Source organism: Desmodus rotundus, chromosome 4 (genome assembly GCF_022682495.2).
Source record: "Desmodus rotundus isolate HL8 chromosome 4, HLdesRot8A.1, whole genome shotgun sequence".
In the NCBI taxonomy this organism is placed as follows: Eukaryota; Metazoa; Chordata; class Mammalia; order Chiroptera; family Phyllostomidae; genus Desmodus; species Desmodus rotundus.
Window position 1 is genome coordinate 74007376 of NC_071390.1, and position 25354 is coordinate 74032729.

The 25354-nt window shown below is 40.7% G+C and overlaps 1 protein-coding gene across 7 annotated transcripts in view; it reads right to left on the reverse strand.

Moving 5' to 3' along the window:
• CCNY (cyclin Y) overlaps nucleotides 1-25354 on the reverse strand; it is a 274562-nt gene that overhangs the window by 119058 nt on the left and 130150 nt on the right. For all 7 annotated transcript variants that reach the window (XM_024574760.4, XM_053922331.2, XM_053922334.2 and 4 more), the window contains one exon: nucleotides 8262-8336. In XM_024574760.4, the coding sequence (XP_024430528.1) occupies nucleotides 8262-8336 (75 nt within the window). Of the gene's footprint in view, nucleotides 1-8261; nucleotides 8337-25354 lie in introns of those variants that run through there.

Genomic DNA, 25354 nt, shown 5'->3' on the forward strand with positions numbered 1-25354 from the left:
GGTGGGGTGTGAGCAGATGTCACCTTTCCACCTCCTCCTTTGCAAGGACCTTCCCCCCACTTCACAGAAAAAGTATGCCAACCCCCCCTGGACGTGCGCCCACCCGGCAGGAAAGACCCCACCCAGGGCACCAGACAAAGGGACAAGCAGACACTGGGTAAGCCAGTCACGTTTACTCCAGCAAAGCCTAGAGTCCATGCTATCCTATGGACAGTCTTTCCAGGGGCTCCGGAAGGACTTCTAGCCCTGCATCTGCACGTGTCACACAGTGGGGATGACTTCCATTAGGACTATGACTCCTATGGTTAGACTCCCTTCAATGACATAGGCTCCGAGGGCAAGGCTCAGGGGACAGAGCAGGGAGTACAGGAACACAGGCTGAGATGGAGAGAACAGCAGGCTGGTGGCCAGGGATGGACCTTGTCACACCCACCTGCCCATTGATTAGGATCAGAAGAATGATGGTGGTCACAAGCATATGTACTAAAATGTTATATGAAGTGAAAAACATAAAATTAGAACTTTTCTGACAGAAAATCAGTCTGACTTCGCTGGTTTGACAATGATGCCTACTTCTGCCAACAAGGTCCTATGAAGGACAGTAACATTTTGACAAAAACACGTTAAATCAAAATTAAAAATAAAACATTAGAAAAAAAAGAAAGCTAAAAACCTTAGCTCAGAAGAAAACCACAGGTGGGGATCCTTCATTCAACATGTATCTGAGTTAGTCACTGCACATGGGACATATGTAAATACAGGAAAGATATGGCTTACACATATGGGCATGCAGACTGCAAGGGGTCACAGCAATCAGGGAAGGTGTTCTGAAGTGAATCACAGATTCATTTTCTAATACTCCTGGTTTAACATAGGTTAACCAGGTGCAACCAAGTGAAAGGAGCAGCAGATTTAATTAAACAATTGTGTGTCTGATAAAGCCTTTTTGATGTACTTCCTAGAACCTGGAAAAGTGAGAAGCTACTATAACTGCGTAAGAAAAGCTTTTGCAGCCCCGGCTGGTATAGCTCAGTGGATTGAGCACAGGCTGAGAACCAAAGAGTTGCTACTTTGATTTCCAGTCAGGGTACATGCCTGGGTTGTGGGCCAGGCCCCCGGTGGGGGCCACATGAGAAGCAAACACATTGATGTTTCTCCCTCTCTTTCTCCCTCCCTTCCCTTCTCTCTACAAATAAATAAATAAAATCTTTTTAAAAAGAAAGAAAAGCTTTTGCAAAACAAGTGGATTCCAATTTCTTACTGGCAACAAAATTAAAGGAGACAAGATTGACTTGTAGCTGGATTTAGGAGTTATTTTAGATGGTAAATCCCTAGGAGATTTTTTGATACATAAATCAGATGGAGGAGAAAGAATTTAGTGATATTACTAGATTGAAACTCCTTCTATTATGCTCTGTTTTTATATATGAACAAAGTTCCCTCAGTACTTATATCTACAAAAACAATGAATTTCAGGACAACCAGTGCCTCATTCCAGTAATATATAATATTCATCCACAGCAGCATCTCAGTAAGAAATGGTACTCACTGTACATATAAGACAGGGTGGGAGTTGTGACTACCAGTACGTGTGCTGTAGGGCAGAACTCAACAACAAAGAAGTCAAGAACAAGTAAAACCCAAGTCCAACAAGAAAGCCCAAACAAATGGAAGAAAGGGCAACTCTAAAGCATTCAGACAAGGACATTAAAGAGAACACACCGCTGAGTCCCACAAAACTCCTACCACAGAAGTCCACTCCATGAAGACAGGCAGGTAAAGCAGAGCACCGTGAGATGCATAAACAACAAAAAGAGTCACTTAAAATGGGGAGAAAAGAAAGAACCCCAAATTAAAAGGAATGGAAGAATCCCCAAATAAGAGAGCTAAACGAAATTGAGGTAAGCAATCTATTAGACACAGAATTTAAAGAAATGGTTATAAGGAAGCTCAAGGAACTCAGAGACAACTACAAGGAACTGAGTGGGAACTACAACAGCATGAAAAAGGAAATAGAAAATATAAACAAGAACCAGGAAGAAATGAAGAATACAGTATCTCAAAATTAAATAACACACTAGAAGGAATTAAAAGCAGGCTGGATGAAGTAGAGCACCAAATTAGTGAGCTGGAACACAAGGTAGAAAGAAATATCCAGGTGGAGCAGCAATATAAAAAACACACTGAAAGTATGAGGATAGATTAAGGGAACTTTAGAACAATACAAAACATAACAACTTTCAAATCATAGGAACACCAGAAGAAAAAGATCAAGGGATAGAAACCTTGTTTGACAAAATGACAGAAAACTTCCCTAACCTGGAGAGAGGAAAACCCATGCAAGTTCAGGATTTAAATAAGGATAATGAACAGTTGGCAGGTGGGTAGCATGGCAGACAGAGCTTGTTTGTCAGGATAAGAGGTCTGCAGAGCAGAGTTGTGATGGTAACAGAAAATGGCTGTGGTCCCAGGTAGCAGCTGCTCTAATACAAACTGTCTTCATCCCAATAGTACCCTTCTCCCCACAAACCTATTCTAAAATAATAAAGGTCTACATCAACCTCAAGAAGAGATCACCAGATTAAAAAGAGAGAAATCTAAAAGGTGCTGTGTATCTTATAATTGCAGATTACAACATTTCTTCCAATTAAACAATTGTAATAGGTGGAACCAACTATTTTGAATTCCTCTGGTACTCTTAGAAATATGGGGGTCTTGTAACAGAAATGTAAGTTTATCCAAGTAAAGAATGTTCATAATTAAATCAAAAATGTTTCCTGGTTTTGTCACTATTCCTTCTTTCAACCAGGCAGAGCAAGGCACAGGAAATATTGAGACCTAATATCATAAATTTCTTTCCCTCTAGGTACTAGTTGGTGACACAGGCACAAAAATAGTTTTAAATACCACAATAAAGTTCAGACTAGGAAGAAAAACACACTCACAGGCTACTATAGGAGCTTACCAAAGGCCCATTTAACCCAGTCTCAGGGGTCAAGAACACTTCCAAAAAGGAGGTGATAGCAGGAAGATGTAAGGAATGACCTGTGTGGAAGATAGAAGGGGGGATCCAGGTGATCACAGAGAAACATGAGGGCATGTCACACACTAGAACTGCTGTGATGGGATCATTGAGGGCCTGGTCAACAACGTGGAACTGAATTCTAAAGCAAATAGGGAGCCATTAACAAAGTTTAAGTAAGGACTTCCAGTCAAGATGGCGGCACAGGCAGACATGGCTTGCCTCTTCGCTCAACCACAACAAAATTACAACTAAAATATAGAACAACCATCACTCAGAACCATCAGAAATCTAGCTGAGTGGAACTACGGAATTGAAGAAACCATATTCATCCAGACTGATAGCAAGGGTGCAGACACGGAATGGATTAGTCCCACAACCACATGTGAGGGATAAAAATTTGGGAGGGATATCTTGGGAGCAAGGAGTCCCTGTTCCACACCACATTCCCTAGCCCAGGGTTCCAGTGCCAGGAGGGTAAGTCCCCACAACTTTTGGCTACAAAAATCAGCAGGGATTGAGTCAATGAAAGAAACTTTTGGAGTCCCATGGAGTTCCTCTTAAAGAATACACACATGGACTCACCTACTCAGACTCCCTCCCTTTGGGCTCCAGCACAGGGTGGCAGCTTAGAAGGTACCAGTGGCATGCTGGGGAAGACTGAGGTGTCTGGCATTAAGGTGAGCACAGGCCATTGTCCCTTTTCTGGGCCCTCCCACCACAGAACCACAGAGCCAGCAAGCTGATGCCATATCTGAGATTCCATCAACCTGGCTAACAATGTTTGATTGGCCTTGAATATTCTCAGAGACTCCACCCTATCCAATTTACAGGCCCACCCAAGGTGCTTTTCCATATGAATGGCTGGTTTTGCCTCATGCTTCACAACTTCCTACATCCTCTCCAACAAACAACAGCTGGACTCAGTGAGCCCAGGTCTTGGCACTCGCTGCAGCCAGCCTATATTCACCTGAGAATCTTGAAGCCCAGCACAAGTAGCAGCAGTCTCGGATTGCTTTATAGCTCAGGCAGGGTGGCCCCAAGGGGAACATAGGTGGGAGATGACCTTGGCCTGCACCACCCAGCAAACCCAGTAGACAGATACAGACCATGTTGGAGCACCACCACCCTGCCCTTGTACAGCTGGTCCTCCATGGAGGGTGGAGGTTGGTGGTCAGTGGTCACAGACAATCCTTACAGCTCACTAGCCTGGGTAAATCCCTCCTATTGATTGGCCAAGAGCAACCAAGGCTCAACTAAAAGAGGAGGGTGTACTCAGCCCACACAAAGGGCACACCTCGTGTACCCAGCTTGGGTGATATGGGAGGCTGTGCCACTGTACCCTACTGGACAACTACTACATGAGGCCACACCACTAAGACACAGAGTCGAAGCAGCTCTACCTAATTCGTAGAAACAAACACACGGAGGCTGCCAAAACCAGGAGACAAAGAAACATGGACCAAATGAAAAGAACAGATCAAAACTCCAGAAAAAGAGCTAAACGAAAGGGAGATAAGCAATCTATCAGATGCAGAGTTCAACACACTGGTTATAAGAATGCTCAAGGAACTTAATGAGGACCTCCAAAAGCAAAAAAAGATCCAGTCAGAAATGAAGGATTTAGTAACTGAAATAAAGAACAATCAACAGTAGAGTGGATGAAGCTGAGAATCAAATCAATGATCTGGAACATAAGGAAGCAAAAAGCAACCAATCAAAACAAGAAGAAAAAAGAATCCAAGGAAAAAGAAGATAGTGTAAGGAGCCTCGGCGACAACTTCAAGCAAACCAATATTTGCATCATAGGGGTGCCAGAAGAAGAGAAAGAGGAAAAAACTGGAAAGCTATTTGAAAAAATAATGAAAGAAAACTTCCATAATTTGGTGAAAAAATAAGACATGCAAGTCCAGGAAGCACAGAGTCTCCCAAACAAGATGGACGCAAAGAGCTCCACTCCAAGACACGTCACAATTAAAATGTCGAAGGTTAAAGATAACGAGAGGATCTTAAAAGTATCAAAAGAAGTTAATTACCTACAGGGGAGTTCCCATAAGATTGTCAGCTGATTTTTCAAAAGAAACTTTGCAGGCTAGAAGGTATTGGCAACAAATATTCAAAGTCATGAAAAGTGGGGACCTACAGCCAAGATTGCCCTACCCAGCAAAGATATCACTTAGAATCAAAGGGCAGATAAAGAGCTTCCCGGACAAGAAAAAACTAAAGTAGTTCATCATCACCAAGACCTTATTGTATGAAATGTTAAAGGGACTTATTTAAGAAAAGAAAAAGATTAAAACTATGAACAATAAAATGGCAAAAATACATATCTACCAACAATTCAGTCTAAAAAACAAACTAAACAAACTAGAAGAACAGAGACAGAATCATTGATATGGAGAGTGTTTTGATGGTTACCAGATTGGAGGGAGATGTGGGGGAATTGGTGGAAGAGGTGAGGCGATTAAGAAGTACAAATAGGTAGTTAGAGAATAGCCAAGGGGATATAAAGTGTAGGAACTTACAGGAATGACCCATGGACATGAACAATGGTGGAAGGATTGCCTGAGGGAGCAGGGATTGATGGATAGAGTAGGGCAAAGGGAAATCAGGACAACTTTAATAGCATAATGAATAAAATATAATTTTTTAAAAAGTTTAAGAAGAGACATAATCAGATCTGATTTGCAAAAAGTCTCTTCAACTAACAGCAGCATAGGCACAGCACTGAAAGGGATGTCAAAGGGCAGTTCAGAGGCTGCTGCAGTGACCCAAGCAAGAATTATGAGCCTGAACAAAGGTGGCAGCAATGGGAACAGAAAAGAGTAGTCAGATTCAAGGAGTATTTAAGAGGTAAAAATTAATACACCATTGATCACCTGAATGAAATAGTGTGCTGCCTTAAAAAAAAAAAAAAAAAGAGCCCTGATTTGTGGCATCTGCTAATTTCCATGGTGTCAAGACTCCCATAATGGCTATTTCAAACTCCCACCATAATGTCATTGAATTTAGAACAGGGAAGAAATGTGCACAATAGCTCCCACAAGCCATTGTGGGTCAGCTCCAGCACTCAAGGCCTTGCAGGGCCCAGGCAGGAGGTTAACTGCAGTTATTGTGTTCTGTTTGGGACACATGAAATTAGAGGAACCTACAGCTTTCATTGTAAAGATGTCCAGCAGGCAGTTGAGTCAATGGGTTTTGAACACTGCAGAGATATATCTGGCTAGATATTAGAGTTGGCATGGAAGCCGCAAGAAACTCTGCAGACCCAAAAGATAAGAGAGAGAGTAAAGCACAGAACCCTAGAGAATACTAATATTAAAGGGAAGAATGGAAAAAGGTTGATTAAAATATCTGAGAAAGACCTTAAAGGAAAGGAGTTCTTGGGACAAATTCCCAAACAATCAATTCTCTAGTAATCAATTCACCAAAGAATTAACTCATTAAAGTTATCACATTTACCTATTGTAAAACTTACTTCTTTTAATTATTTATAAAGCAATCGTTCATTAGATGGACTTGTTTTCAGCAAATTTACCTGTTTGAAGATAAGAAGCCAAAACAGGAGGAATAGTTAAATGGCAGCAAGCTCCATGAGCAATCAAGAGCTAACGAAATCAAAGGGTCTTCAGGCAACCTTACCACACACCATCCACAGAGTGGTGGTGGTAAAGGGAAGATTTCCGTGGATGACTGAATGGAAAGAGAAAAGGTAGAGATGGTAGAGAAGCTTTCACTGAACAGGAGGAGGGAGGAACACCTCAGGGAGAGGGTATTGGTTATTTTTCTGTGTTTTACCTGTGAGACTCCATTAGGTTTACATGCTAAATGGAAAGCGCCAACATTGAAGGAGAAATTGAAACAATAAACAGAAGGGCCAGAGGAACTGAGACCCTGTGTTCCAGAAGAAAAAGGAGGAATGGAAATCTGCAGTAGAGGTGAAGGGGAAAGATATGTGCTTCCCTAACTACTTCTAGAGCAATCCTTCTGTTAGGCCAGACACTTGTTGAATTTTCTTTTACCATGATAACCAAGGTATGTGTCATCTACTTATAGGCTCTACTGCAACTCCATGTAAATCTAGTTGGAAACCTTGCAGAATGTTGTTAGTCTGTACCCTGAATTCACTGGAAGCAAAACCAAACCCAGAAGTATGCCAATCTTGAAACCTGTTTTCACAGCACTATCATTAAGTGCAAAAAATTTTTTTGATTCTTATTTTTCATTGCCCCTAACCCTCATCCCCACTGTTACCTTCCTTCCCTTGCAATATCCTACCCCTCTTCCAATGGCTTCCCACTTCACTAGGCCAAGAAAAAAATGTTTTGTTTTTACCCAATACATTCAAAACTTCACAAGTATTTAAAGCCTACAATGATTTATTCCTATTCTTGGAAACACTGTTTTGTTTTTTTTTTAAATAAATGCACCTAATTCGCTTAGTGGTCTGCTTAATTAAAGATCACCAATATTATATCAGCATTATATCATGTCAAAATTGCTACCTAATTATTATTGAGGAGTTATCAGTTCTTATAATGAACTTACTGTCTTAAATATGTTAAATTAGTTTCTAGTCAACTCAGGGTCTTCTCTAAATTAGAGCTTAGCAATCTGCCAAGAGTTGGACATAGACTCACATAGGACTCCAGCACTGTAATATAACATCCTGGTCACAACGTCATTATTTAACACACTTTTCCTGCTACTCTTTTCTATGGGAATCCAAATGAGAAGGTTTATGTCCACTATACTGCATAAGTTTTGTAGTATCTTTATAGCCAAGGGCCAGGGAACAGTGAGATAAGCCAGTACTGGAAAGATAAAATTACCAGGAGAAATTTTACACACACCTGGGACAAAAACGTATTTTGCTGTCTTTTACATTCTGTCCAAAAAAAGAAAACCAAACCCAAATACTTCTGATCTTTAGAGAATTTAGGCAAATATCGATTCTTAAAGAAAAATTTCTGACTCTCAGGATAGAAACTATAGAACACACAATAGCTGATTGGCAAAATGAGGATAGTTGCTCTAACAGAAAAGTCTAAAAACATTACAATACAAAAGACAGAAACCCCAAGAGAACCACCAAACAATATATCTGTGGGTCATTTCAGGGGATTCTATTTTTCCCTTGAGGATCACATCTAGTTTCTACACTTAGGCTAGTTGCCAACATGGGCCTTCTTTTTTAAAACAAAACAAAACAAAAACAAACTTAAAATTTGTAACCTACCGTCCGTCTGAGATTTACTGAGGAATATTGTGCTGGCCCGAGGATGGTCTGAAGGATTGAATTCCATGTTCAAATCTTAAAAAAAAAGAAAAGAAAAGAAAAGAAAATACATGAGCATCCATCTGATAACTAAGGGAAGCTGAGATTAATTTTCAATTTTTTCAACCTTAAATTGCTAATACATTCAAATATTATGGTAAAATCCAATAGTGTGTTTATAGGGTCTTCTTAGGTTCAATTGAGAACACTGTTATTTAGAAATTTGAGAAAGTCATACACTAAAATTAAGACACTTGGCTAGAGATCTACTACACTAAAACTCCATATCCTTTTTAAAGTCTGCTCTGTACCCAGGATACTACAAAATAACAGGACAGAGTTGCACCATGCAATTAAAGAGTTCTGTGCTACAACCAACTCATCAAAATGCTAAAGTTAAGCGAGTGGTATTTCTTTGTTTAAGGTGCTTTAGAACATCCCATCCTTAAACTGCATTGGTACTCCTATACTCTGCTTCATTAAGATTGTTATTTTCTGAAAAAGCAATACTTATCCTTTAGAGCACAGGCTGCAAAGTGACCATTTGTGGCACAATTTGGGCCATGGATGTGTTTTGTTTGATCCGTATGTTATTCTTTTTCCCATTAGAGGCAATGTTTAATAACTTTTACCCTTAAAATATATACCACAGAGAAAAAATTCCTATTTCCAGCTTCTCTTGAGAAATTAGATCATTGGGCAGTGTGGGTCACAATCTACTGGAATGCTGCCAGCCCCTGAAGCTGGGCCCTGAGGCTCCAGTCCCCAGTGATTGCCTCTCTCATTTCCCTGACACTCATCAGGTGCTGCTCCTCACTTTTGGACATTCCTAACTCTATGGGCATTTGGTTTTATAATTGCCGCCTTAGAACAATTTCCAAGGGCCTCTAGAGGCTTGTCAATAAGTTATATAACAATTTAGAATTTCATAATAGAAGAGTTTCTCCAGCTAAAAAAAAAGATTCCGTAAGGGAAAGAATCAGTAAGGAAACAAAAAAATAGGGGAGGGAAGAGATGCCAAAATTATTGTAAGGTCAGAATGATCTTAACATCAGCTTCCAGCATCAGAATGAAAACAAAAATTGAGTTCAATTCAGGAATCTTGTATAGAAGCACCCAAGGAAAGGAAAAACAAGGATGGTCGTATATACACCAAAGGCAACACCTAAACACTTATCCACAGAGACTTATCCTCAACAAACCTTTGCAGTAAGGCAATTTTTCCTACATCAGCCAATGTCTTAGTACACTATAGCTCCTGGCCTCCTACTGGGTACTTGATTAAAAGATACAGCTATTGAATCTTAAATGCTACTTCAATTATCTGGTGCTTCGTCTGTGACAATTATTAAAACTATATATAGTATAGTACAGTTTCAGAGCTAAAGGCATTGTATTTTCATGGAAGGAGAAAGATAAGCAAAAAGAAATTTTTCAAATTTGCCTCAATGTGAACTAGATAAGGTTAGGCCAGAAATTTCCCAATGAAAATGAGTCTATTGAGGTTTCCTGCTCAACCAGGATTTTGTTATAAAAGAATTAAATAATAAATGTGCTACTAGTTCTTTTTTTGTGGGGGGGGAGGATTTGGGCACATGAAAAATGAAAGTATTTATCTAATTCCAACCATGATGGATGTAGTTAACTTCCAAAAGTCTTAACCCATCATTCTCATAGAAAAGCACCAATGAAATCAATGTGCATACAGTGCTTCTCGCAGTGGGGCAGGTGGGTGGGGAATACCAAGACTCACTCCACTAGCCTCAGACAGTGTCAGCACTCCAAATTTCTTTGTTTCCTTCATACCCAATTCAGACTCTTGCTTTTCTGTGTGTTGCCAAAATAACACAAGAGGGTTATTTCTTTGGGAATTGAGACCTGCTTTTAAATTTAATAAAGTCCTGAGGGGTGATCCCTAAACTCCCTGGAGATTAGGATTTTGTGCTATACTTTTCACAAGTCCTAGAAATTGCTAAGAATGGGGGACTTTACAAACTCCGAGGGCTTCCAATAGAGATATTTGTTATAGTAAGTAGCTATGCCACCATTTAAAAATCATGTGAAAAATATTTTATTCACATGGAAATAGAAAAACATGTCATTAGGTGAAGAAAGCCGCATGACATCATTCTATGATAAAAATATGCATATGCATAGAAAATATATTAGAAGAATGTACACTTATGTTTGGTTACCTTTAACAACTGCACTTTTTTTTGCTTTTGCTTTTCTGTGTTTTCTAAGTTTTCTGCATTGAGCATATTTTTATTCGTTTACTTTTTTACCTTTTATAATTCAAAACATTTATTTTTAAAAACAACTTGTGAAAAATGATTTCTGCTCTTATTATGCTCTAGGTGGTTGGACTGTTATTTCTCCAGCACATGCTGGTGCTGCCAAGAGACACTCCAGAGGTCTCTTGTTGTGGCTGTTGGACCCTCTCCCAGAAGTCAGGAAGATGCACATACAACCAGAAGTCAGGAAGATGCACACACAGCCACCAACACTGTCCACCTGCTGTAGGAACTCACAAGGAAAAGTGACTGGCACAGAGGACCCTGAGTGGAGGAGCCCTCATACTGCCAGCAGGTACCGTGTTTCTACTGTACACACTTCCTGGTCTAAATGGGGCCATGGGGAAAAGGTAGGATACTGCTTGTTCTTCTGGGCAGAACCCAGTAGCAGGAATCATGTTTCACACTCTTCCTATCAAGGGAGACATGAAGATTTGCATTTACCTTTATGATCAAGTTATAACTATAGGTCTGATCCTAATGCTCACTGTGTCACTGGTGGTTTCCTGTGTGGCTGACAGGCCAGCTGTTATCTCTACTCAGTTCAGAGACACAGAGCAAGTCATGAAGAGATCAGAGGATGCTTCAAGATCAGAGTTTGACATGATACAGATGAGGTGAGGGAGACGGACAGGTATCTAGCTGGCTAATAACAGAATGGGATCAGAACTCTGGTCTCCAGCTAGAGTTCTGTAGTATAGAGCTTTTGCCATAGTCCCTACTAAGCCAGACCTTGCCTCAAATCCCAAATGCCCTAGAAGGACTGGAGCCTGAGATAAGAGGAAGGCAAAGGCTGATACAGAGGAAAATCCAGATGCCCCTCAGCTGGGCTCACATAACCTTTTGTTAGGTTCTCTAGGGAATTTAAATTTTGGAATCAGATCTTGGACAAGATTACCAAGAAGTTTCTACACAAAGGAAAATCAAGGAAATCCCTGCTTCTGGATATAAGAATATGCAACAATGCTGAAGAAGATTAAGCTTATCAGCAAATCTTTATTTGAAAGCATGGCCAGATGGTTATATAGGTTAAGGGGCAAAATTCAGGAGCTGCCAGGACATTTCTTAGGAAAAAACATTCAATAACATGCTGGTTTGCATTTTTTTCAATCCTAACCCAGATTTATATTTCAAAACTATAGAGTATAAAGTAATAAAACTCTACACCAGGGGCAAGCCAATGGGCTAATTTTAACTTTGTACAGGGCATGTCTGAAGGACAAATTTCTCTGAGTAACCCTACATGTGAAGGTGGCTGAACTGAAGAACCCAGCTGATTTAGTACTGATTTAAACATCAGAATGGCAGAGAACAAAGGTATGAAGAATTGCCAGGTGTTTCCTACAAATCACGTTTAAGAGAGCAGTCCCAGATCTTGAGAAGAAATGTTAATTACAAAATGTGCTTTGGCAAGGGAACTCCAATTTTTCCAGGAACAAAAAATTGGGAAAAGGCATTCTCACAAGCCAAACAAAATAAACCTGCCATATCAAGCTTAAAGTGTGAAGTCAAGTGTGACCAAACAGCTACATTAGCCATAGAGAAAAAAATCCCAACACTGCAGAAAATCAGGAAAAATTATGCCCCAAATGCAATACAATATGGGACACAACTGGAAGAGTGCAGTGGTCTCACATTGGTTCAGTGATGTTTCTGACTGGCAAGAATTAAAAAGAAGAAATTCATGAAATACTAAGCTTAAAATTAGAAATCACAGATGAAATAAACTTCACTGCTAAAGAATGCTAACCACTCTGCTAAAGTCAGTTCTGACAATAATTCCACATATTTTAACATCGCAATTTAAACACTAATTGTTAATAATCCTCCTTCAAACCACTACTATGTTAAATACTCCATGATGGTCCCCCAATCCCCTCTGGGAAATTCACACAGCTCTACCCCTCCACTCAGACCCGCCTTTCCAGAGCACATACAGCTTTGACTTTTCTCACCCACCCCCAGCAAGCTCTTGAAACACCTGATATACTAACATATCCAGAAAAATAATTTATAAGACTTAAATATTGGGTTGGCCAAAAAGTCTGTTTAGTTTTCTCAGGAAAATAAAAGACACATTTTTCATTTTCACCAATAACATTATTGACTTGAATATTTTGAGTATGTCAGCTATCTCCCATGTGGTAGAATGTTGACCATTCTCAATTCATGTCTCAAATTGATCACTATCAACTTCAAATGGTCTACAGGATTGTGGACCATTGTCCAACGAGAAATCTCCAGCATGAAACTTCGCAAACCACCTTTGACATGTTGGATCAGTCACAACACCTTCTCCACACACTGCGCAAATCTTTTGTTGTGTTTCAGTTGTGTTTTTACCTTTCTTGAACTACTAAAGCACAATATGCTGAAAATGTTGCATATTTTCTTCCAACTTCACTATTAAAATGGCTACACAAAAATTTACCAATTTCGATAAGCTTTTTTACAAATGCATGCTGATATGACAGCTGTCACAATACAATCTAACAAAATTGTTTCAAATGAAATTAAAGACAAGAAAGTGCTACTAGAGCCATCTACGAAAAACACCAAACTTTTTGGCCAACCCAATATTTACTTGGCTGGATGCATTTAGCTGTCATTTTAGCAGAAACTACTGCCCTTACTAAAAAGAGTGAAGCCCCACTACAGTATTTCTATCTCTAAGAAAAGACTCACGAAGATGAGTTCACTAGTGACACTACACTACACAGGGGCCAACAGCTCTGCAGCAAGGAAGGTCAGCATCTGGTCAACTGCTGAGAGGGTCACAAAGAAGGGTGAAATACAGTTCATTCTAATAACCTTACAATGTAGTCAGTGAGAACAGATGAAGTACTTGATACCATCGGAGCATAGGACCAGTTAGTGAATAATAAAGAACAAAATAGCTTACCAAATCCTATGGGATAGAGAACAGTGAGTGTACAAAACAAAATAGCTTAAGCAAAGCATTGGACCCTCCCAGATTCACAAATTTATGCTGTTTTTTCATTTTCCTGGCAAAGCTGTTCAATGAATTCAGTTAAGTTGAATAAACATGCATTTAGTCTCCACTACGTGTCATGTTTATGTTTAATCCTCTTGATGTCAAAAGATCACTCTGGTGCCCTGGCTGGGTAGTTCAGCTGGTTGGAGCATCATTCCTTATACCAAAAGGTTTAAATCCCGGTGAGGGCACATACCTAGGTTGCAGTTTCAATCCCTGCTTGGGATACATACAGGAGGCAACCAATTGATGTTTCTCTCTCTCTGCCCCTTCTCTGTAAATCAATAAATATATACTCGGGTGAGGATTAAAAAAAAAAAAAAGATCACTTTGGGGTAGTACTTTACCTTCCTATTATCTACATGAACTATTTCATGCTCCTAACAAATATACTCTTGATTTCCAAATAGCTATACTCAATTAATGGTGAGACAAAACATGTATTTAGATGACTTCAAGATGTTATTTCTATTTCATATTTGCCTTCAAAATTAAAATATGATGGGGTAAATTACCATTTTATTAGATACCATGAGTATCTAATAAACCCCCGGTATGAATACTGGGGGGTTTGGCGAAGCCAGTTCACCCTGCATGGTTTTTATACATGCATTCATCAATCAATGAGCTTCTTCTAGATGCCACGTACTGTTGCGTTTCATATACTGACGATAAAGAACAAAAAAGATCAAGTGTATGTTCTAAGTTGAAAATGTGGCGATCAGAAGATGGTGACAGATAGGTGGGAGTGGAGTCCACTTCCTCCTGTTCACAGATGGAACATCTAGCCCATCTTCTGAGGAACAGACTGAACAGCCAACAGTATCCCAGCATGTATGAAGGTTGGAGGCCAAAAATTGTAGAGGACATTGAAAAATCAGACAGTAAGGAGATTGCTTTGGGACAATAAAGTCCCTGGGACCAGCGCCAGGACTAGAGTGGCTGCAGCCCCAGGCCTAGCGCCTGCTGGGCCTGTCACAGGATTCTTGGAAGAGCCAGGGCAATGGCTCCCTCCCCTACCAAACAGGGAGATTTGAACAGCACCAGGATGGGCCTGGATTCTTGAAGTCGCTGGAGGGAATAAAGACGAAATGGCAAACATACACAGGGACAGTATACATCTGCTGAGACTGTGGACACTAGCTGGGTCATTACCAGAGAAATTGGGCAGCCGGTGACCTCTGGAGAAGGGAGGGGAGTTGGGTCAAGAGGGACCTTGACCCAGATAGTCTCCAGACTGGTTATAAAGTTGGGTTGTGAGAGAGGCCCGGTGCTAGCTTGGAGCGGCAACGTGAACAGAAGGAATTTGTTTGGAGGGAAAAAAAGTGGGGGAGGCTCTCCCCTGCTGTTTAGGCAGTTCTAGCACGGCAGCTGCCCCCACCTCCCAGGCCGTGTCCCTGCAGCCTCTGCCCAGGCCCACCCCCACCCTGACACCACAGTCACAGCCTCACAGTTGCACTCACCTGCCCACACCCAGGGTCCCAGCAGTGTGGATGGGACACTGCCACCCTGGGGCTGAGCAGCAGAAGCTGCACACTCAGGACCGCTGCCCCAGCAGCACACGCCCACCACCGCTGCCCAAGAGGCGCCCGCGAGCTTAGCCGCCCCTCCACCCCAGCTGCACGCCAGCCCCCACCACCACAAAAGTGGAGGCTGCATGCTCACAACTGCCACTGCAGCTGCAAGCACCCAAAACCGCCTCGCTAGAGGTGTGTGACCAGTCCAGTAGCCACCGCGGGTACGCCCACGACCCCCAACGCCACAGCAGCAGAGGCTGCTCGACCACGGGGCAGCAGCCCCAGCTACCTGCACCCACACCCACCGCACCAGCCTCCCCCTGCAGAGCCAGACTGGCTAAGAGGAAGGAGGAGGCGCCCCCCACTGAGGAGAGCAGCAGGGCTCTGGGAGTTAGGCAGTCCCCAGAAAGACTTAACTTAGTGGGGGAGCCAAACTACCCTGAAGAGACTCTGCAAGTCCCTAGCACTTAAGACAGCAAAGATGGAGAAGGTGGTATGTGAGTTGCCCCTAATTGGTGCACTTTAAGGACAGCACAACTGGTGGACTGAGGCCAACTGCAAGGCCTGGCACAGGGGGGGCCCTGGGGGCCTGGCAGCAAACTGAGGAACTGGGCTGGAGGCTGGGCAACTGTGAAGAGTGGGGCCCACACCTGGTCCCCATCCCCACAAAACCACAGGAAGCCAGGAAAGTGAAACCCAACCCCCCTCAGCCTGCTGCAGCCAGGAAGACCAGCAGAACTCCCTTGGTCAGTTTAAAACCAGAAGGAGGTCCTTTTCCTTTTCCTTCCTTTTCTTTTTCCTTCCTTCTTTCCTCCTTTCCTTCCTTCCTTCTTTCCCACATCCCTCCCCACCCCCGAAAAGTAGACAATAAGACCTGGAGCTATGAAACGACCAGAGTCAGAACCAAAGAAGGATCATCATAACAACTGAGAAACTGAGACAAATTTCACTTTCCTATTCCAGAGAACTTGCAAGTTATTGTTTATTTGTATTATATGTTTTCATTATTTTACTTCTTTTATTAGTACTTTTTTATTTCTCTCCTTTTTGTTTAGTTTTCATATTGTTGGTTTAATCACATTGTTTGACTTGTTTTCCTTGTCCCTCTTTCATAGTGTATTTTCAATTTTCCTTCTATCACTTCACTTGTGTGCCAATATCACACTACTCTAAGTCGTGTACTTCCTATTCTTGTTCTCAGATCACAAAGATTCTGTCATGTGACTGTTGTTCCAGTACTATTGTAAATAATTGTTGTTCCATACAATAGTAAATAATACACAGCACTCAGATCTTAGCCCATTTCAGGAAATTAATTACAGTTGTGGTCAACTATATTCTCTCACACTGCAAACCTATTCTCTATCCTATAATGTGACCTCCCACAAACTCAATGTTTTCTGGATCTAACTCAAAATCCTTCCCCCTCTAACAAGAGTCTTGTCTTTCTTCAAACGTTCTAAAACGTGGCTAGTTGGGTGAAATACGACTGTTACCACTATACATACCAAAAGAATCTCCCATCTCTTCTCTGTGAGTTGGTACTTTAAATCCCATAGAATACTCTCCTGCTGTCTTAAACCACTTTGCCTTCCCCCTCCAAGTGATCACATAAAAGAGTAGGTGAGAGCTTGAACACCACTATAACTGCTGCAAGAGACAACCCGTCAACAAAGGAACAACTAACAGAAAATAATAGAAGAAAGTGAAGGGAGTGAGTGGAAGCGGCACTAACCTCCACTAACCTCCACCCAGAACCAATCCAGAATTACAACAAAATGGTAGAGAAATTACACATAACCAACAACTGAACAATAGTGAGACAGAAACTTCAAAACCATGGACAGACAGAAGAACCAGTTTCAATACAACCTCTCCAAACCCGCATAACAGCATACACAACATGGTGGGAGGACTGACCATCAGTTAACAAGCTGAAGGGAAAGACCCATCAAAAAAAGACACAACAACAATCAAAACCAAACTACATCCACAGAACCAACATAAACGACAGCCCAAAAGCAGGAAATTCAGGAGATCAAGGAGATTGCACCACCGAATCTCATAGGTCTCCTACCCTAGAAGTTCACACCATAAACCCAGGGAATCAGAACAGATCAATTTAAGAAACAGACGCTAACAAGAACAGTCTCAAAAACAATGGGAATACAAAGAAACAATCCCCAAATGAAAGGAAAAGAGGAAGCCTCAGAAAGAATGCTAAATGAAATAGGGGCAAGTCAACTATCAGATACTGAGTTCAAAACAATGGTTATAACGAAGCCCAATGAGCGCACAGAGAATTATCAAAAACTACAGGGAAACTACAATGAACTCACTGCAAACTATATCAACAAGGAAAAGGAAATAGACTATCAACAAGGGCAAAGAGCAAATGAAAAATACAATTTCTGAACTGAATAACAGTGGAAGGAATCAAAAGCAGACTCAATGAAGCAGAGGATCGAATCAGCTAGCTGGAGGACAAGGTAGAAAGAAACACCCAGAAGGAGCAACAAAAGCAAGAGAGACTCAGACAGAACGAGAGGTGTTAAGAGAATGGGCAGACAACATGAAACACAATATCCGTATAAAAGGGATACCAGAACTAAAAGAAGAAGAGCAAGGGATAGAAAACCTGTTTGAACAAGTAATGATGGAAAACTTCCCTAATTTGATGAGAGAAAAAGTCACATACATCCAGGAAACACAGAGAGTCCCAATCAAGAGGAACCCAAAGAGGCCCACTTCAAGACACATCATAAATAAAATAGCAAAATTCCAACACAAAGAAAGAATCTTAACAGAAGCAAGGGAGAACCAGGAAGTAACATACAAGGGAGCCCCGATAAGACTAGCAACTGACTTCTCAATGGAAATGTTCCAAGCCAGAAGAGAATGGCAAAAAATATTCCAAGTAATGAAAAGCAAAGGCCTACAACCAAGACTACTCTATCCGGCAAGACTCTCAATTAAAGTGGAAGGCCAAATAAGGAGTTTCCTAGACAAAAGAAGGCTAAAAGTATATACCACCTGCAAACCAGCTCTGTAAGACATGCTAAAGGGACTTCTTTAAGGAGGAAAGAAAAGAGTGAGAGAGAGAGGAATATAGGTACAAAAAAGTGGCAATGAATAAGTACCTATCAATAAAAACCTTATACATAAATGGATTAAATGTTCTCATCAGAAGACACAGAATATCTGAATTAATAAGAAAGCATGACACACACATATACTGCCTACAAGAGAAACACCTCAGGACAAAGGACCTACACAGACTAAAAGTGAAGGGTTGGAAAAAATATTCAAAGCAAATGGACAGGGGAAAAAAGCTGGGTTAGCAATACTCTTATCAGACAAAACAGACTTCAAAAAAAATGGCCATAAAAAGAGACACAGAATGTCACTTCATAGTACTCAAGGGAATAATCTATCAAGAAGACATAAACATCGTAAATATATATGCAGCCAACATAGTAGCACCGAAATCCATAAAGAAAATCTTAGAGGACTTCAAGAAATATATTGACAGCAACATTATTATAGTAGGGGATCTTCAAACCCTACTGTCAAAAAATGGGTATCTTCCAAACAAAGTATCAACACAGGTATTGTGGCATTGAACGATGTCCTAGATCAAATGGACTTAACTAATATCTATAGAGCCTTTCATCCCAAAGAAGCAAAATACACATTCTTTTCAAATGCACATACAACATTTTCAAAGAACACATGATAGGCCACAAAACAAGCCTCAACAAATTCAAGAAAATTGAAATCATATCAAGCATTTTCTCTGACCACAAGGGACTGAAACCAGAAACAATCTCAAGTAAAAAACCCAGGAACACTCAGGCTCATGGAGATTGAACAGCATGCTATTAAAAAGTGAATGGCTCAAGAATGAGATCAAGGAAGAAATCAAAAAGTTTCTAGAAACAAATGAAAATGAACTCATGACCATCCAAAACTTATGGGACACAGTGAAGGCATTCCTGAGAGGGAAGTTCACAGAAATACAGACCTACAAAACATAGAAACATTTCAAATAAACCTAACCCTACACCTACAAGAACTCAAAGAACAACAACAAAGACAACCCAGAGCAAGTACAATGAAGGAAATAACCAAGATCAGAGCAGAATTAAATGGCATGGAGACTAAAAGCACAATTCGAAGGATGAGCCCAGGAGCTTGTTCTTTGAAAAGATAAAATCAACAAGCCTTTAGGTAAACTTGTCAAGAAAAAAAAGAGAGAGGACCCAAATAAACACAATCAGAAATGAAAGAGGAGACATTACAACGGATACCACATAAGTACAAAGGACTGTTAGAAATTACTACAAAGAACCATATGCCAAGATATTTGAAAACCTAGGTGAAATCGACTAATAGAAAAATATAATCTTCCAAAACTCATTGAAGAAGAAGCAGAAAGCCTGAACAGACTAATAACAGCAGACGAAATCGAAGCAGTAATCAAAAAACTCCCAACACACAAAGCCCTTGGACTAGATGTTTCACAGAAGAATTCTACAAAGCATTTAAGGATGAGCTAACCCCTATCCTTCACAGACTGTTCAAAAAAATCCAAGAAGATGGAAAACTCCCAAATTCTTTTTATGAAGCCAACATCATCCTAATCCCAAAACCAGATAAAGACACAACAAAGAAAGAAAACTTCAGGCCAATATGGCTGAAGACCATAGACACTAAAATCCTCAACAAAACATTGGCAAACCACATCCAGTAATACATTAAAAAGATCATACACCATGACCAAATGGGATTCATCCCAGGGATGCAAGGATGGTACAATATTTGCAATTTAATAAACATAATATGTCACATAAACAAAAGCAAAGACAAAAATCACATGATCATGTCAACAGATTCAGAAAAAGCATTAGATAAGGTACAGCATCAATTTATGATAAAAACACTCAGCAAAGCAGGAATACAGGGAGCATTCCTCAACCGAATGAAGGCCATATATGAGAGACCTACAGCCAGGATCATACTCAATGGGCAAAAACTAAAAGCTTTTCCACTCACATCAGGAAGAAAGCAAGGATATCTGCTTTCACCACTCCTATTCAACATAGTATTGTAAGTCCTAGCCACAGCAATCAGACAAGAAAAGAAATAAAAGGCATCTAAATTGGAAAGAAGGAAGCAAAACTGTCATTGTTTGCAGATGATAGTATACACAGACTCCACCAAAGAACTACTGAACCTAATAAGTGAATTTGGCAAAATGGAAAAATAAAATCAAACAGCATGCTTGTAGTAGGTGTAATTGAGCAGTATTCTCCCAGGCCAGGTAAACAAATTTTCTTCAGTTCTTTCAAAGATGTTTCATTATCAATGATCTACAATTGTTCATTTGGCTTTTAAGCAAGCATAAGGTTTTGTTGTGGTGGTGGTGGTGTTTTAATATATTTTACTGACTACGCTATCACAGTTGTCCCATTTTTTATTTCCTTTTATTCCCCTGTGCCCTTTACCCCTCCTCCGACCAGCATTCCCCCACCTAGTTCATGTCCATGGTTCATATATGTAGGTTCTTTGGCTTCTCCATTTCACATACTATTCTTAACCTGCACCTGTCTATTTTGTTCCTATCATTTATGCTTCTTATTCCCTGTACCTTTTCCCTCATTCTCCTCCCTTCCTGACGACAGCCTTCCACACTTCATGTGACCTTCATTTCTGTGAATCTGTTCCTGTTCTAGTTGTTTGCTTAGTTCATATTTGTTTTTGGTTTTTTTAGGTTCGGTTGTTGATAATGGTGAGTTTGTTGTCATTTTACTATTCATAGTATTGATCTTTTTTCTTACATAAGTCCCTTTCACTTTTCATATAATAAGTGCTTGGTGATGATGAACTCCTTTAAATTTGCCTTACCAGGGAAGCACTTTATCTGTTCCTTCATTCCAAATGATAGCTTTGCTGCATAGAATAATCTTGGATGTAGGTCCTTGCCTTTCATGACTTCAAAGACTTCTTTCCAGCCCCTTCTTGCCTGCAAGGTTTCTTTTGAGACATCAGCTGATAGTCTTATGGGAACTCCTTTGTAGGTAACTGTCTCCTTTTCTCTTGCTACTTTTAAGACTCTCCCCTTATCTTTCATCTTGGGTAATGTAATTATGATGTGCCTTGGTGTGTGCTTCCTTGGGTCCAAGTTCTTTGGGACTCTCTGAGCTACCTGGACTTCCTGGTCCAGGAAGTTCTTTTAAGGAAGATCTATTAGGGAAGTTCTCCTTCATTATTTTTTCAAATAAGTTTTCAGTTTCTTGCTCTTCCTCTTCTCCTGGCACCCTTATGATTCAGATGTTGGAACATGTAAAGTTGTCCCAGAGGTTCATAAGCCTCTCCTCATTTTTTGGAATCCTTGTTTCTTCATTCTGTTTTGGTTAAATGTTTATTTCTTCCTTCTGCTCCAAAACATTGGTTTCAGTCCCGATTTGTTTCACGTCATTGTTCGTTCCCTGTACGTTTTCCTTTATTTCATTTTGCAGAGCCTTCACCTTTCCCTTTATTCTGCGACCGTACTCAACCATTTCTGTGAGCATCCTGATTACCAGTGTTTTGAACTCTGCATCTGAGAGGCTAGCTATCTCTTTATCACTTAGTTCTATTTTTTTTTTTTTTTGAGCTTTAGTCTGTTCTTTCATTTGGGCCATAATTTTTTGTCTTGGTGTTCCTGATATATAGTAAGGGACAGAGCTGTAGGTAGTTGCCAGGGCAAGGCAATCCACATCTCTGCATTGTGGCCCTGTACATAGGGGAGGGGTCCGAGAGGGAACAATGCCACTTGCTCAGCTCTCAGCAAGCTTTCAGTCACTTCCTCTGTGACCCACAAGCAAATGAGGCCCTTCTGATGCTGAGTCCCAGTGGGTAGTTTTGTGTATGTTCTAGGACACTGTGGATCTTTCCAATGAACTCTCCTGTGAGGCTGAGAGTTCCTCCCGCCACCGCAACCCCACAGGTTTTTTCAACTACAAGTCTTGAGGTTTTATTTATCTGAACTGGAACTCTGGGTTACACGGTCTGTCTTGTTCCCCAGTTGTTCTTCCTGGTTTATCCACATGCAAATGTGGGACTGCCCAGTCTGTCAACCACTGCATTGCCTGGTCCACCAGCTGCCGTTTTGCCTGCCCAAGTCCTCCCACTGACCCTTTGCTGTGAGTCCTCTCCAACCCGGTTGCTCATCTCCACCCCTCCTACCATTCTGGATGAATGTTTCTTCTTTACCTCCTTGGTTGTCAGACTTCCATACAGTTCGATTTTCTGGCAGTTCTGGTTGTTTTGCTGTTTTTTAAATTTGTTGTTCTTCTTTTGGTTGTGCAAGGAGGCAAAGTGTATCTACCTATGCCTCCATCTTGGCCAGAAATCTCTAAACCAGAATCAGTTTTATAAAAGATCCATGCAATAATGTAATGTTTAGGATAAGCTGTAGTCATTTTGGTTGCAAAACTAGTACAAAGGAAAAGAGAAAGTTGCAGCAAGACCTAAAATGTGGTTGGTATAATATAGATAGAAGGGAGACAAAACAAAATCTGCATACAACAAAAAACCTCCCACCTTCTACCTCCTTTTTCTGCATTTCAAGACCCCAGGTTGATCTGTGTCTTTTGACGAATATTTGACATGGTCAAAGTCTCAAATTTTTAATTTCAATTTCAGGTAGTCACATTTCTAAATCTGGTTATGATATGCAAAGCAAAAATAAATTCAAATAAAGGCTGTTCATTTTAAATGAGCTAAGTTTACTTTTTTAAGTTATTATTGTTCCACCACCTGAAAATCAGTAATTACCTCCTTTCATTAGTGCAAATGAGACCAAAGTCAAGAGCTTGACCCCAATAGTTTGCTCCATGAGGTTGCCACCAGAAAGCTGCAAGCCCCATAGCCTACATTAGCATCCTATTTGTATAGCCGCAGCAGCTATGACAGCAAATGCTGGTACTGGAATTCTAGCTCATCCTTAATTTTTTTTAAGTATTTTTTATTGATTGTGCTATTACAGTTGTCCCAATTTTTCCCTCTTTATCCCCTTTCCACCCTATCCCCCCAACCCTCCAGCATTCCCTCCCCCCTTAGTTCATGTCCATGGGTTATACATACAAGTTCTTTGAGTCCTTTGTTTCCTGTACCATTTTTTATCTCTCCCCATCTATTTTATGCCTACTAATTATGCTTCTTCTTCCCTGTACCTTTTCCCCCTATTCCTCCCTTCCCCCTCCCCACTGAACTCACTCTGTGTGAAGTTCATTTCTCTGATTCTGTTCCTGTTCTGGTTGTAGGCTTAGTTTTTGTTTTCATTGTTTTCCTTTTCTTTTAGGTTCATTTGTTAATAGTTATGAGTTTGTTGTCATTTTATTGTTCATGTTTTTTATCTTTTTTTTCTTAGTTAAGTCCCTTTAACATTTCACATAATAAGGGCTTGGTGATGATGAACTCCTTTAACTTGATCTTATCTGGGAAGCACTTTATCTGCCCTTCTATTCTAAATGAAAGCTTTGCTGGATAGAGTAATCTTGGATGTAGGTCCTTGCCTTTCATGACTTCAAAGACTTCTTTCCAGCCCCTTCTTGCCTGCAAGGTTTCTTTTGAGAAATCAGCTGATAGTCTTATGGGCACTCCTTTGTGGGTAAGTCTCTCCTTTTCTCTTGCTGCTTTTAGGATTTTCTCTGTCTTTAATCTTGGGTAACTTAATGATGATGTGCCTTGCTGTGTTCCTCTTTGGGTCCAAATTCTTTGGGACTGTCTAGGCTTCCTGGACTACCTGGAAGTCTATTTCCTTTGCCAGTTTGGGGAAGTTTTCCTTCATTATTTGTTCAAAGAAGTTTTCAATTTCTTGCTGTTGTTCCCCTTCTGGCACCCCTATAGTTCGGATATTGGAACGTTTCAGGTTGTCCGAGAGAATCCTCAGCCTCTCTTCATTTTTTTGGGTTCTTGTTTCTTCGTTCTGATCCAATTGGATGTTTATTTCTTCCTTTTGTTCCAAATCATTGATGTGAGTCCTGGTTGCCTTTCTGTTGCTGTTGGTTCCCTGAATCTTTTGCTTTATTTTACTTTGGGTATCCTTCCTTTGTTTTTTCATTTTTCGACCAAGCTCAATCAGATCTGTGAGCATATTGATTACCAGGGCTTTAAATTCTCCATCAGATAGGTTGGTGATCTCCTCATCATTTAGTTCTGAGGTTTTGTTGTGTTCTTTCATTTGGGCCATATTTCTTTGTGTTGGTGCACCTGATAAGTTATAAGGGGTGGAACCTTAGGTATTCACCCAGGCAGGGCAACTCTCTTTGCTGTGCTGCCTGTGGGGGAGGGGTCAGAGAGCTAACAATGCAGCTTGCCTGCTCATCTCTAGCACACTTTCCGAAAGACTCTCATGTTACACTGGAAGTATCTCCCACTGCGGCAACCCCAGCCTTAGCCCACAGTCAGCTCTTAGTCTCAGTTTTCCCCTTAAGTCAGTCCCTCCCACCCAGCTCCGCAGAACTCGCAGTAAGTCCCCCCCCTAAACCTCCTTGCTGTGGTTTTTCTGAGTCAGCCCTTGTGGTCCACCCTACCAGTCTGGTTATTCTGGTTGATTTTTTCTTTAATTCCTTGGTTGTCGGAGTTCCATGAAGTTTGATTTTCTGGCGTTTTTCATTGTTTATTGATTTTAGATTGGTTGTTATCCTCCTTTTGGTTGTGCAAGGAGGCAAAGGTTTTCTACCTATGCCTCCATCTTGGCTGGAACTCCTCTAGCTCATCCTAAAGTCATCTTTTCTACTCCCACCGACTTCAAATTTATTCTTTGCAATTATTCTAACACATTTGGATTTGGTTACTTTTCATTTGTCTCTTTCACCTGCCTATGTCCCTAAAGGTGATCCATGTATGTGGCTTTGTGAGTGCATGTCTCTGTGTCCACACATCTATGGGACCTAGGCCTTTAGGTCTCATCTGTGCCTGATGTATGTGTGTCTATGCATGTCTCTGTACACATGTGACTCTCATTCACATGCTCCGTCTTTCTGTCCATCAATTTATCTATCTGCCTCTCCATCTCTATCTTTCCAACCTGTCTCTCTGTCCCTCTTCCACTTACTTTTTCTCTCTCCCTATCTGTCTGTTCCTCTTTCCCTCCCTAGCCCCTCTCTCCAGTCTCTCCACTGTCTTTTTCTAATGTTCTACCTTAAGATGAACCAAATAGGACAGAGAAAGATCCTAATGTTAAGACTAAAGACAGAT